The following is a 14,121-nucleotide window of genomic DNA, read 5'->3' on the forward strand; positions in this document are numbered from 1 at the left end:
TAAGATCAGTGAAGGAACTGGATGGTGGGGCAGTGGAAATGCCACTCAGATGCTAACCTGCTACCCCAATGTCTCACGGGCAGCCACCCCCAACTGGAAAAAAGTGCAGACAGTGTCAAGAGCGTTTTACTTCGTGCAAATACGCATAAACACACGACAGGTAGAGAAGTGATAATGCTGTGGATTAGAAGTTAGATTCACGGGGTGTATGGAAAGTACTACTAGAATAGAAGTAAGAAAAACTGAATTTTAGAAAGTGTTCTAACAAATGCAGATGAGCCCCAGGTGGAGGCTGATGTCCTACAGCCCTGCTCATAATCCGCAGAGTGTGCATATAGGAAGAAAAAGATAATATATATATGAACAAATATATCTCTAGGAAAAATATATGCCATTATTTTAATGAAGCAACAATTACTTTATAAACCTAGAAGCAAACTTGAAAGGGGACTATACCAATGTAATAAACAAAGAAATATCAGTTCACGGTACAAATTTTAAAATTTTGTAGGGATTTAGAATGACTTTCATAGAAATTGGTACTTGACCCTAGGCCCGGGGGCTGGAGGGACAGCAGCCAGGTCACAGCCCAGCCTCTCTGTTCCTCTGAAAGTGCTGCGGGATTCTCCGCCGTTCCGCCAACTCAGGCCCTCTCCCCAGCTCTGAATCTCGGCTTTGCCAGCTCCATCCTGGGGGTGCTGCACCAGGCTGGCTCCAGACTTGGGGGTCGTCAGAAGGTCCTGCCCTTCCCACCTACCCACCCTGGGGATGCAGGCTCTACCTCCGCCCCGTCTTTAGTGGAGCCATCTGTGTCCAGGCCCAGGTGCTGGCACCAGGGAGAGAACGAAATCACAGCTACCTTTCAGCCCCACTCCCATTTCTGTTGTCCAGACTGGGTTTGGGTTCTAGCCACGTGGTCCCTGAACATTAGCCTGAGCTGGAGGGCCAGGACAGCTCCAGGAGGAATCCCACACAGTGGCCACCATCAATTCCACTGAAACTTTTAACACATGTGACTCCTGAAAGGCCAGGGCTCCCGCTGTCTCTGTCTCTATCTCTCACACGCACACCTGCACATATACCTTTGCAAACACCAGGATTCTTGTTTGTACAGCTCTAAGCACACTGTTAAGAAGACCACCAATGAAGTGTTCATTGATGTGGCATTTTCTAGCAACATTGACCAGTTGACCAGTTGTTCATGACTAATTCTAAAATAATAAGCCATACCCATCTCCCACCCTCAAAAACTACGTATGAAAGGGAGTAACAAGAGCAGATACTAGAATCAAACTTGTCCCAGACTGGGCAATGTGGAAAAGATACTAATTATTTCATTCATGTGTCTCTTACCCGGTGCTTCTACTGCTCTGGGCTCCTTCTGAGATGGTACCACCTAATAATCTCCCTCCTGGGATTACTGTAAAGACCGTGTTAGACAGTGATCTGAGAGTATATTGTAACAGGGAAGTTACTGTACAAATGGCAGGTATTACTGCCAGCATTTCAGAAAGTATGCTATCAAATCAGATTCACTTTAACTTTCTAGTACTCCCCAAAAATGTATCACACAAGGAGCCTCATTGATCCCATGGTTTTAAAAACAAAAGGCAAAGCCTTTGTTTTATTTCCAAATAAAACATCAAAAAAGATAGTGTTTTCTGAGCAAGAAATATAAAATTGTTAGCTGGGCAATAAGGTATTGATTTGCTACTTCATATATAAGTAGTTAATGCTTTCAAAATAAACTTGATTAAGAAAGAGTACTTGTCCATTGTAAAAATTTTGAAAAATACAGAAATAATAATACAGAAATAATCTCCCTACCCAGAGATAAACACTTGTTAATAGCTTGCATATTTCCCTCCTGTTCTTTTACTTCATATGAATGAAAATTGAGAATATACTGTGTAAAGTTTTTTTCACTTACTTATCATAAGCATTTTTCCTTTGTTATAAAAAATCTTTTGTTGAACATGCTTTTTAATGGCTGAATAATATTCCTCAATATGAATGTACGTACATTCCTTCTTCTTCCTGTAGGCCTTGTTCCATTTTTCCCCATTATTATAAAGCTTCAGGCAATACTCTTTGCATACATATTTGACATTATTCCAGATTATTTCTTTTGAATAGATTTCTAAAAATGCTTTTACTACATGAGTCTATGAACCTTATAAAAGGCTTTTCATATATTTATCTTGATTAGAACCTTGCAAAGAAGCCAGAATGGTTAGGGGGTGGGTCATATAAAACTGCTCAGAAACACCGATGCGAGCTAATTGGCCCCTCCATACTCCATCATCGTATATTTTTATATCCAACTCCTCTTTCTAATACTCTGAGGAAAAAAAAATCTGTTTTCTTCTGGGGAAGAAGGAAGGTAATTCTTGGACAACAATACAGTAATCGTTTACAGCTTGTTCAGTTGGGATGGCTATTAATGCCTTCTGTAAAATAAGCCAAAGATCCAAAGAAACACATTTTTGTAGGTGAAAATTATGTTAGCCAACATCATTTCTCACTCTGGTTTATGATGTCAGGTATCGAATTTCTCCATTATTAACGTACGTATGCGTGTGAGGGGAGAGCCTCTTGGAAGGAGATTAAAAAGACACCATTACCTAAAATCCCCCTTCCTAACAACTCGAGAATGTCCAGAAGCTGTGAGGGGGTTGGTACGGTAGCTCCCCGTACAGACAACACCCTGTAGAGGATTCGGGGTTTTTTTCCCATTAACAGACCCCACCATAGAGTCGGGGGTCATTTGTACTCACAGGAGAAAACCCGACTTAAGTATAAGTGTGCTGTTCGTCTATTCAGCACCGCATACCTAGAAAGCCTCCCAAAGCACTCTTTAGTGACTGAAGACATTTCTCATTTTCCCATCACTTTTCCCTTTCCTTGGCCATTTTCCTAAAACCATAATTCAAACTTTCTAGAAGAAGAAGAAAAAAAAATCTCTGAGTAATCCTTTCAAGAATTCTTAGAAGGAAATCTTTATTCTTTTATCACTCTTATGGGAAACTAAACTCGTGATTAGTATTAGGATTCAAAATGTTTTCACCACCCACATTACCTGGGTAGTGTGAGAGCGGGGGTTATGGAAGCAGGAAGGCGTGGGGCCTGAGAAGCACGAGCTTAAAGCCAGGGATACTCATGGAAGAGCCACCCAGGGCCGCACACCCGAAAACTGAAACCTTGAGAAAGTGTCTTTAATTGTAAGAAGCTTAGGTAGAGAGATCTATGCCTTATTCCCACTAAAGGTGGGCTGCTTTACCATTATTAGTGCAGAAAGGGAAAGGTTTAAGGTAGAAGATTGATGAAGAGAGATGGGGAGTGAGGGGGAATTCCCTGGCGGTCCAGTGGGTAGGACTCCATGCTTCCAATGCAGTGGGCCCGGGTTTGATCTCGGGAACTAAGATCTCACAGGCTGCACGGCACGGCCAAAAATAATTTTTTTTTAATTATAAAAAAGAGAGGGATGAGAAGATGGCTAAATCCACTTGATGTTGGTGTTCCTGTGATGAAATGTGGGGAGGTGAGGTCTGAGGAAGGCTTTCCTGCACAGGTGGGCGGTGCACTTTGGACCCAGACGCAGCCTCTTGGTCACCTGGAAACATTCTTTTTCCAGAGCCGGGCTCCAAAGGGACAGACGGGTTAACTTTGTGATCCCTCCTCTAGCTTTTATGAATTAGATTCCCAGGATTCCCCAGATCTCCTCCCGCAGCCTGTGCTTGTCGGTTCGGGATGCAAGTCGGATAGGTACCTCCAGGCTCACCTGCTCAGGTCTTTGGTTCCAGGACTGAGGATCTTAACATCCCAAGGAACGTGGTGCTTGCCGCGCCGGCAGCAGTAACAGAGCAGTGCAGCCGTCTGGGGGATCGAAATTTGCAAACTCAGGATCCTGGGCCTCAGGCCAGTGCAGGCGGGGTGCGTCGCTGTGGTGACACATTTAGTCTCCGGGGAGGGATGCTGCCACACCAGCTGCATTCCTGGCACCATGTTTGCCAGCGAGAAACTTATGGGGTGGAACTGGTCTCAACTCCAGAGGGAGAAGCAAGCTGCTTTCTTAACTTCCTTGGCAGTATCACCCTTTGCAATTTTTACGCATACACCCTCTTGAATATTTACATGAACTGCTATCTGTGATACATTTGGGGGCCCTGGTGGATGGTAGAAAGTGCTAAAGTGATAGCAGCATCCCAGTTTATAAATGTAACTATTGTATCCCCGAATAATCCCATTGCCTAAAATTGGCACTTAAGATGCGACGATTTATCTCTTGCTGGGTAGAGCATCCAGTCCCTCTGCCCCTTTTCAAAATAGCTTTTACTGTTGCCAAGGAGAGAGTCTAGTATTTACTACTAGAAGATAATGTGAATTAAAAGACTGGCTTCATCCACTGTTGTAATTCCCCAGCAGTGTAATAGCTGAGTTCTGTCATACCTGGGAGAAAGGTCTCCTCACAGAAATGCCCTTACTTCTTCAGAATGCCTGACCCACCTCTCTTATTTGTGTCTGGAAGGCAAAATGCACTAGGATGCGGCCACTTAGTATTCAGACCATGTCGAGATGCAAGTAAAAAGCCTATAGAGCAGAGCCGGACGCACAGTCACCAGGCCAAACGCAGTCAACGGCTCAAATCACAGTTAAATTATAAGCAAGCGTGGGGCAAACCATGCAGACCTGTCTGGTCAATGAAGCAGCAGAGATAAAAGGAAGTACTGCATAAATGCCAACTTGTGAGGCTTTCATGAGTATAGAGATGGGGTTCTTTCCAGCTGCCCTCCGTTGACTATAAAAAGTCCCTGAGGATTTTGAAGGTAACGCTGTCTCCATCCTCCTCCTTTGTCTTGTCTTAACATGCAAAGCATCTCCCAGTGTCTAGAGAAACAAACAATTCCTCTGTATAGCTCCGTAGTTCTGCAAAGGGACAGCGATGCTAGCCGGCCAGTGATTTGACTCCTGGAATCAGCAGATGCAGCAGAGGAAATTCAGTTACTACAGTAATTCACACACCCTAGTGCTTCATTCATTCAGTGTCAGCTTTATTTTCTTCTTGATATACACAAAGCTGGCACAATTTTGACTGATGAGGTAATGTCATTTTTAATTTAGAGAGCCTTAAGCTATCCACTTTAACTCTTGATAGCATCTTTGCAGTTGTCTCATGAGACTTTACATAAACATAAGTCATGTGTCCTGGACAGTTTGCAAAGGATTGCTAAGGGTGACATTGGTCATCATGAAGATTTCCCACACTTTGATCTCTTTTAAATCGCCAGATACAGTTTATGTTACTGCCATATTTTAGCCGTTCCTGAAATTAATATATCCCAGGACTTTTGAACCAAGTTAAACACAGAAATAATGTTTTGCAATGAATGGATTGTAATGTCTTCACGTCAGTTCTAGAAGACGTATGGAAGACAGATCAGATTATCTGGCTCCTAGGTGACTTGGCAAATAAAACGAAAAGAAAGAGCAAGACACTAAGAAATAGATAATGCCGAACAAAAGAAGTCTTCCTGTTTTCCTGGGGGAATGCTAGTTTATTGGAGATGGATTTCCACCTTTTAGTGAAAAAAATGGTCCAGACACATGCATTATCTCAGTGCAATCTTTAGGGTAATATTTTATTGCTACTTCCTTCATCGTTTGTCTGCTTAGTGTATCATTAAGCCTGAATTTTTAAAAATCGTATCACTTTGATGATTTCAAGTGTGTCATATTTCCATTTCAAATGACAATATTCCTTTAAAGGTAATAAGGCTGGTAGTAAATAAAGTTACTTTCCATTTTTAAATAAACTTTTTTCTTTGAAGAGATTATGTTCTGCAATTCAAGTTGTAGTTTGGGGAAAAGATGATCTGTGTTTTGACCGCAGTGGATACTGAGAGAGTTTTTTTTTTCTTCTAAGAAGCCTGGAGCTTAGTGGAATTGAGTTAAATAGTAAAGAATCTGTTTATTATTCTGTGGCCATATGTTTAGAGGGTCGCTCACAGAAATCAAAGTATTATTTATGGAGAGCTCCAGCCAAGGAGACATTTTGAATTCCTAAAAGAACTTCACAGTTTGAAAAGAATGCATAGCATTATGTATTGACAACCCCCCAACCCCAGACAAAGGAACACAATTTAATAAAAGAGAATTGTGCTCATGAGATTTTCCTTTTTCTTGTTAATTGGTTACTTTAACTGACATTGTCTGCAAGTATAATGGACACCATTATTCTTAATAGTTCTGTGTTGCCAGATGATGTATATGGACATGATGTAGTCCATTTTAATGATTTCATTTTGCTAGACTTCTTTCCCTCTCCATGAAATCCAGCAGTGAATGCAGATAGCAGTTTTGCTCCTGACAGATGGTGGTGGAGAATGCTGGTTTCTAAATTACTGAAATTAAAAGGACTTTTCTCGTTAACCTGATGTTTTCTTCCATCTTTGTGTCTTAGGTATGACTACGTGGAAGTCATCGATGGAGAGAATGAAAATGGGCGTTTATGGGGAAAGTTCTGTGGAAAAATTGCCCCTTCTCCTGTCGTGTCTTCAGGGCCATTTCTCTTTATCAAGTTTGTCTCTGATTATGAGACACACGGGGCAGGATTTTCCATACGTTATGAAATTTTCAAGAGAGGTGAGTAACTTACAGGAGAACAAGTGTGACTAAGTGGTCATTAACATTGCTTGAGCTCGCGAGAGACAAAGTGAAAAGAGAGACAAGGAGTAACGTTTTTAAACTTTTGGTAAAAAGTCATATGTTCCCATTACAAAAATGTTGGAAAATACTTTAAACAAAGGAAAATTACCCAGTGTATGGAGGAAGCATGTTTAAAAAAACTTTTAAAATGTATTTTAAGCATCACAATTTCATCATTCTAATATGCTGACCAGTGTTTATAAGGTATATACTCTGTAAAACTCCTTGAAGAACATTTATTCTTATCTTTCCTATTCAAAAATAAGTTTGATCTACTCTTGAAGTTTCATTTCTTTAGTTAAAAATGCATGAGTCCCTCTTACCTTAAAGTCACGTACATCTTCTTCCCTTTTTTTTTTTTAACACCTCATTTAAGTTTATTCTTTTTTTTAACATCTTTATTGGGGTATAATTGCTTTACAATGGTGTGTTAGTTTCTGCTGTATACCAAAGTGAATCAGTTATACGTATACATATATCCCCATATCCCCTCCCTCTTGCCTCTTTGCTTTATTTTATTGCAAAATTCAAAACTGGTATTTCCCAGGAAAAGCAAAGCGCTAGTCCACTAGCCTTAGAGTTTCGAAAGCTATTGGAAGAAGAAGAGGCTTTCTGTTGATGGGAGGCATGGTTGGGGAAAGAACTTCCTGGAGGAAGCAAAATCGTCCTGCATTTAAATGGCATTCCCCTTCCAAATTAATTATCACTTGCCCTCTGCAGAATAATCACTTACTGATCTTCAGTCACAATGGTATATATTGGGATGGGATAGAATCTGAGAATGCACAGTCTCCCAGCTTTGAGGAATTCAACACACATATCAATTGATACGAATTGTAGCTTTACCTGGATGTCACTGTTTTTCACAACAGCCTGTAGGTTCCTGCTGTGTGCTCAATCCAGCCTCCCCTTTTAAGTGGACGTTAATGTGCGGGAGACCTTCCAGGGACAGAGGCTCAAGATTTAAATGTATTGTCCTGGAATATTGGAGAAAGAGCTTTATTTAATAGAAAAGAAATCCAGCCACACCAAATACAAAAGCCTAAGATCCTCTGGGTCGGTGGCCACCGAGAATAACCAAAAAGAGAGTTTTAAGTGTTTCTGGGAGCATTGGCACAACTTCTTTAAATGTCAAAGAAATCTGGTACTGTCCCATATAAATATGGATAGATGGAGAGAACTTTCTTCAGAAATTCATCTGGGCACGTGCTCAGAAAACCTTTAGTAGAAATAACAGCAGACATAGGACCTCAGTGTGTTCACATGATTACATATGGACATATTTCCTTGTGTTGAGAGCTGTTTGACCTATCTAAATCCACGTATGTGTATGTACACACATGCACAAACACACACATTTGCTTGCTGACCTGCATGTGACAGCATCAAAGAAAGTGTCAGAAAAGGAGGCAAGAATAACTTTTCATTGTCAGTGTTTCTCAAAGATCTGAAGATGGTGGATGGAGAAAGAGCGAGATCCTTCCTAAGTCATTAACAGTTCTTCAGCTTCCTTCCAGATGAACTCATCCCCACACTTCTGTTAGTCTCAGATGCACCGTGATTTCCGCCCTTTTTTCCCCTCAATGCCGTCCTTGAGACTCGCAGCCTTATTTTCTTCTTTCTCTTCTTGCCTCCCTACATCCAATATGGCTGCCAGTTCTTTTGGATTTTCGTCCCAAAGTCTCAAAGAGTCATGGCTTCAGAAATCTTGAATCACCTTGCTGTACACCTGAACCTGTTATAATCTTGTAAATCAACTATACCTCAATTAAAAAGAGAGAGAGTCACAGCTTCCTTTCCACGTCCACTGCCGTTGGCCAGACAAGCCTGCCTTGTGGTTAATCCCCATGTTATCATATCCTAGCACAGCTTCTCAAATAGTCATCAAACTACTGTCCGCAAAACACCTATGGCGGGTGTCTGTCACCTGTCGGGTCAAGTCCTCCAAGGTCAAGCTCAAGCCTTGACATCAGCTGCTCCCAACCTTCCCAGCTTCACTCTTACAAACCCACAACCTGGCTTCCTGCCCCAGGCTGGTGTGCTGAGTGAGGTGCAGCAGACCTGCATGTGAATTTTGATTTGGCTACTGACCGTCTGTGTGGAGGTTCAGAGCTTTGGATTCCTCATCTGAACAATGGATGACAGTATCTAGCACAGGCTCTTTGTGAAGATCAGCTGAAATGAAAACATGTAGCCAGTGCCTGTCCCAGAAGATGCATCCCATGCACACTAGCTATTACAGTGATTATAGATGAAGGGGGTGCCTTATCCAGATTTCACAGCCCTCCCTCTCTTCTGGTTTAAGCCTTTTAACCTCCATGGAAACCAGGCTCTAAGCTTATTCCTCTTCATTAATGTACTTTTTATTTTCCTACGCTTGTACCCAGCTTGTCCCTTATAGACACACACATAAATATACATATATACGAACTGTATATATATATATATATATATATATATATACACACACACACACACACACACACACACAACTGTGTTTCACTAACCAAATGTTTTTCCTAAGTAATCCCAAATTTCTTCATGTGTGTATGCATCATTTCCCAACTAAATTGGTACCACCTAAAAAATGCAAAGAAAACATCTTTCTTTCTCACTCATTGCACATATTGTAGTCCTTATAGATACTCCATAAAATCATGAACTAGGAGAATACATTCACGAACACACAGACAGGTTCACGGGCGTTCTTTCCTCTAAAGCCATTTAATGATGTTATAGAATCTCCATTCCTTTGAAAACATAGCACTTCTTCCAGGCTGCAGCAATTTCAGGTTTCCTCAAAACACATAAATTAGACTAATCATAGTTGAACCAATAGATTAAATTTTCACTTGTTGACCTTGAGGTTTTCTGACAGTAGATCACAGGGCCATTTCTGCATCCCTGGGGCTGCATTTCTAGAGGACCACCTTTGCCTGACAGTGGTGGCCAGTCCTTACCTCTTCCCCATGCCTCCTGGAGCCCCCTGGACACCCTAGTCCTCTCCTCAGGTACCACATTCCCCTTCTGCAGGTCTCTTCCCAGATGCTAGAACCTTGGGCTACCAGCCCTAAAATGATTTCCATTCACTGGAAGAAATTTCTCTAGGAAACCCCAGCCTGCACACCTCCCACTCTGCCCCTGTCCTTCCCTGGGTCCGGGTCATCCAGGCCCAGATGCTGGAAGAAGCCATATCCATTTCCTGTGGGTCTCAGTGGCGGGGGCAGGGGCAGCATTTATTGAGAGCGGGATCGGTCACTTCCTACATTATTTGACTAAAAGTCTGTACGTTTAATAATAATTCCAAAGAGAATATTTTAGCTCTTATCATTATCCATCCTTATGGTCCTTAACAATGAAATGTGGGGTGCCTGTAGCTACACAGGATGCTCTCAGTCTTACAAGTAGCGGGGAAAGCATGGTGTCACTGGCTGCCAATGCTGTGTGTGCCCCCCTCACCCCAGTAGCTCACTCACTCCTGGGCACACCAGCTGCTCGCCCTTAGTCTTGTTTACGGCTTGTGTATTCACCATGGGATCCCTCAACCCACTCCCGCCATCATCGTTTTTGGGGAAGTGCTCACTCAACTGTGGCAAACTTACACAACAGGGATTAAGGAACTGAGTAAGACAAATTTTGATGTATAATGGAGGAAGTAGGAAATTACAGAAGCTTTGAGTTTGAAAGGAATTTTTTTCAAATCCTAAAGCCCACCTCCCATTTGTGATGCACAGAATCTGAGGACCAGGAAGGTTAAGAGGCCACGGAGGCTACACAGCAGGTCAGTGATAAAGGCAGGACTAGAGCTCAGAGTTCCTGGTGATCCATCCAGCCGTCTTCCGCTTCCCCATGGAATGTCCCCAGCCTTTGTCAAAACGTTAGAAAACCTGGGCTGGCTTCTAAAGGGATCTGGGGCTTCCCCGGTGGCGCAGTGGTTGAGAGTCCACCTGCCGATGCAGGGGACATGGGTTCGTGCCCCGGTCCAGGAAGATCCCACATGCCACGGAGTGGCTGGGCCCGTGAGCCGTGGCCGCTGAGCCTGCGTGTCCGGAGCCTGTGGTCCGCGACGGGAGAGGCCGCAACAGTGAGAGGCCCGCGTACCAAAAAAAGATAAATAAATAAAATAAAATAAAGGGATCTGACATGACAAGGATATACAGTGAAAGCATGGGAATTTATTTGATTTTGAAATTATGCCCTTAATTCCTGTCATTTTTTTCCCTCTCATTAAATCTTAACCTAATCTGGGTAATTTTATTTTTTTAAGAAGGAGAAAATACTGGAACCTGCATTAAACTCTCCTGTTTGCTTTGCCAGCCAAATCCCCAGGGAGGAGGTTGGAGGTCTCCAGAGTCACTGTTCCTACATCTTGGAAATCAAATTCTAAAGGGTTCCCAATTACCTACGTATAAATGACTTTGTCAATTAATGACAAATTGGCCTAGTCATCTCAGAAGCCACCAAATAGCTTAGAAGCATATTATAAATTAGACGCACGTTTCACAATCTCTTTACCTGAAATTGACATGGCAAAATGCCACATGGTAATAACTTTTTAACCAGAATCAAATAGATAAGCATTCAAGGCCATCATGCTAAAGGGTGAGCCCCATCGTAGAAGGCTTGGGAAGGTATTCAAGTCAGAACTCTACCGACCAGGGTTATTGTGCCGTCTACTAAGTAGTCTTCGTCTCCAGGGCCATGGCTGTCTAATACGTGCGTGGGGAGAAAGCGATTGATTTGTTTTTTCAACAGGCTGCCAGATGCGCTGCGGAGGAGATTCAGCTTACTAGCCCTCGCCACTAAAAATAGAGATCTGCTAGTTAAATTTAGTGTGTATTAATGCCTAATATGTTGCCTTTAGTACTTGGCACTTTGGAAGAATATTTAGTTAAGAACAAGCCCAACAAGCCTCCTTATTTAGAGTTGAATCCTTACACTTCCTCGCAGGGTCCCCATCAGTGAGGCAACAGTCTGGGAAAAGAATTGTTGAACTAAACATCCCCGCATTGGATCCTGAGATTCAAAAGGGTCAGGTCATCTCTGTTTCCCAGGGAGCCCTAAGAGCTCTTTGACGATCAGGGCAGCAGTGGTGGTGATAAGGGGCAGAAGCTGACAGGCTGATGTCCCTGTCCATGTAGATGGGCGGTTTTCAATTGTGTGGTGAATAGCACCCTGTTCAGTGCTGATTCCATGAACTGAAATTGTGGTAATTCATGTAGTCATAAGGATGACTTGCAATATATGTAATTTAAATTACAGATCACTGTAATTTGTTGTCGTGATAACACTGAACCGTCATTTAAATTACGCGTTATAAACATATACATTAACATTTTAGAATGACCTCCTGTACTGTATCTGATACTTTGGAGAAGGTTAGGATGTCAACATTGGTATCAGGTGACTTGTAGCCACAGGACCTGCATCCCAGTTTACCACCAACACCCCCAGTTTACTGACACACCTGTGTCAACACCGTTCCAAATGAGTCACTCACCCTGCGCACATGTACGAATTACCTTTCACATTCGGTTTGTCAAAGAGGCAGAGGTCACATCTGGTAGAGTTACTGAGTCACTGGTGTAGGAATCTGAAACCCAAACTCCCTCCACTGAATTCTCTCCCTCGCCTTTGTAAATGTTCTATTTCACCAGTAAAGGGCTGTCAGCCTCAAGATTTAAAGATTTAAGCTTGAAGGGGCTGTAATTATTTCTCTAGGGCTCTGTCGAGATTTCTGTAGCTTACTCATTCCATGTTCCCACATGATTTTGTATTTGTCATTTTTTTTTCTCTGCCAGAGCAGAAGTTTTAAAATTGCTCCACACAAATGGAAAACTAAGGTGAACACAATAAATCTGAACTTGACTTTCCATACCTATCACCACTGCGGAAAAGGCTGAGTAAGGAGTGATTAGGGCTGTGATTATAATGGTGGGCTTTTATTAGAAAGATAAACCGTCTTTGCCCAGGTTATTTCTTGGGAAGGTCGTTTAAGTGGAATTTTCACTTTGCTCCTTTTTTCTTTTACTTATAGGTCCTGAATGTTCCCAGAACTACACAACACCTAGTGGGGTGATAAAATCCCCAGGATTCCCTGAAAAATATCCCAACAGCCTAGAATGCACCTATATTATCTTTGCACCAAAGATGTCGGAGATTATCCTGGAATTTGAAAGCTTTGACCTGGAGGCTGACTCAAATCCTCCTGGGGGGATGTTTTGCCGCTATGACCGGCTAGAAATCTGGGATGGATTCCCTGACGGTAAGAATGGCAGGAAGCACCCCCAAAAGGGAGGGATCTGGGGGAAGGGTCCTGGGATCCTTTTACAAGCATCATGACACATGCGTCACTTTAAAAAGTAGCTCAAAAGGAGGAGGCGAAACAAAGCAAAACAGTAACTTTCTTTATGCAGAGCCATGACGAAATATTTGAGCCCACAAAGACTTGGTAACTTTCTAATCTAATGCCTTCATTTTATAGATGAGGAAACGGAGGCCATAAAAGTCTATGCAAGGTCTCATAACTATTTTGCTGACAAAATTGGGACCAATCCATGGTTTTCCTGACTTAAGTATTTTGCTCATTTCAATGGCTTGCCTGTAGGTCATTAATTCATAAACTCATCAGAGGGTGAGCTCTTAAGACATCAGTTAAATCAAACCATTCATTTTGTAAATGCAGAGACTAAGGGCCAGAGAGGTTAAGTACCTGCTAAAATTTTAACAGTGAAATATGTGTCTATTATGCTACCAAAACATTTGGAAATTTAGGAAAGGAAGGAGGAGAACATTTGGACATTCCTCATTTAGATGGATTCCTTGTCTGCTCTCTAGGGAATTTTTATCTTTGGGGATTCGAATTGCCTCAGTACATCCTTGGTACACCTTGTTCCTATCGTCTGAATTCATCATCCATTCAAAACATATATTTATTGAGCACCTGCCATGGACCAGGCACTGTTCTAGCCTCTTGGCAAACAAAGCAAAGATGGCTGCCCTGTTTAGATTCTACCAGGGGGAATGAGGTAATAAACAGGGCACATTACAGACAAATGAAGTATGTGTATGGAATGTTAGAAGATGAGAAGTGCTATAAACAAAGAAAAAGAAAAGAAGAAAAAGTAGAGTAAAGGCATGAGAAGAACTAAGGTTAGGGGAGAGGGATGGGGGGAATTTTTAAATAGGGCAGTCAGGTCAGACCTTATTAAGAAAGTGAGAGAGATTTGAAGGAGGCGGGGGAGGTAGCCATGTGGCCAGCTAAATGAAAGTTCTCCATTTCAACCCCTGTGAACTAGAAGGTGAATGGCAAAAATACACACCCAAGTTCTGAACAGAGGGAGATAATATCAAATAATTTGTTGCAGCTGCATTGCTTGTCTTGTGTTTAGTCTGGTTTAATAGTAAGATTTCTCT

General features: G+C 42.2%; 1 protein-coding gene across 7 annotated transcripts in view; it reads left to right on the top strand.

Moving 5' to 3' along the window:
* The window catches only part of NRP1 (neuropilin 1), a 140,459-nt gene that overhangs the window by 50,159 nt on the left and 76,179 nt on the right, over positions 1 to 14,121 (top strand). For all 7 annotated transcript variants that reach the window (XM_060161065.1, XM_060161057.1, XM_060161072.1 and 4 more), the window contains exons 4-5: positions 6,461 to 6,642; positions 12,743 to 12,970. In XM_060161065.1, coding sequence (XP_060017048.1) covers positions 6,461 to 6,642; positions 12,743 to 12,970 — 410 coding nt within the window. The remainder of the gene's footprint in view (positions 1 to 6,460; positions 6,643 to 12,742; positions 12,971 to 14,121) is intronic.

Source organism: Lagenorhynchus albirostris, chromosome 1 (assembly GCF_949774975.1).
Source record: "Lagenorhynchus albirostris chromosome 1, mLagAlb1.1, whole genome shotgun sequence".
NCBI lineage: Eukaryota > Metazoa > Chordata > Mammalia > Artiodactyla > Delphinidae > Lagenorhynchus > Lagenorhynchus albirostris.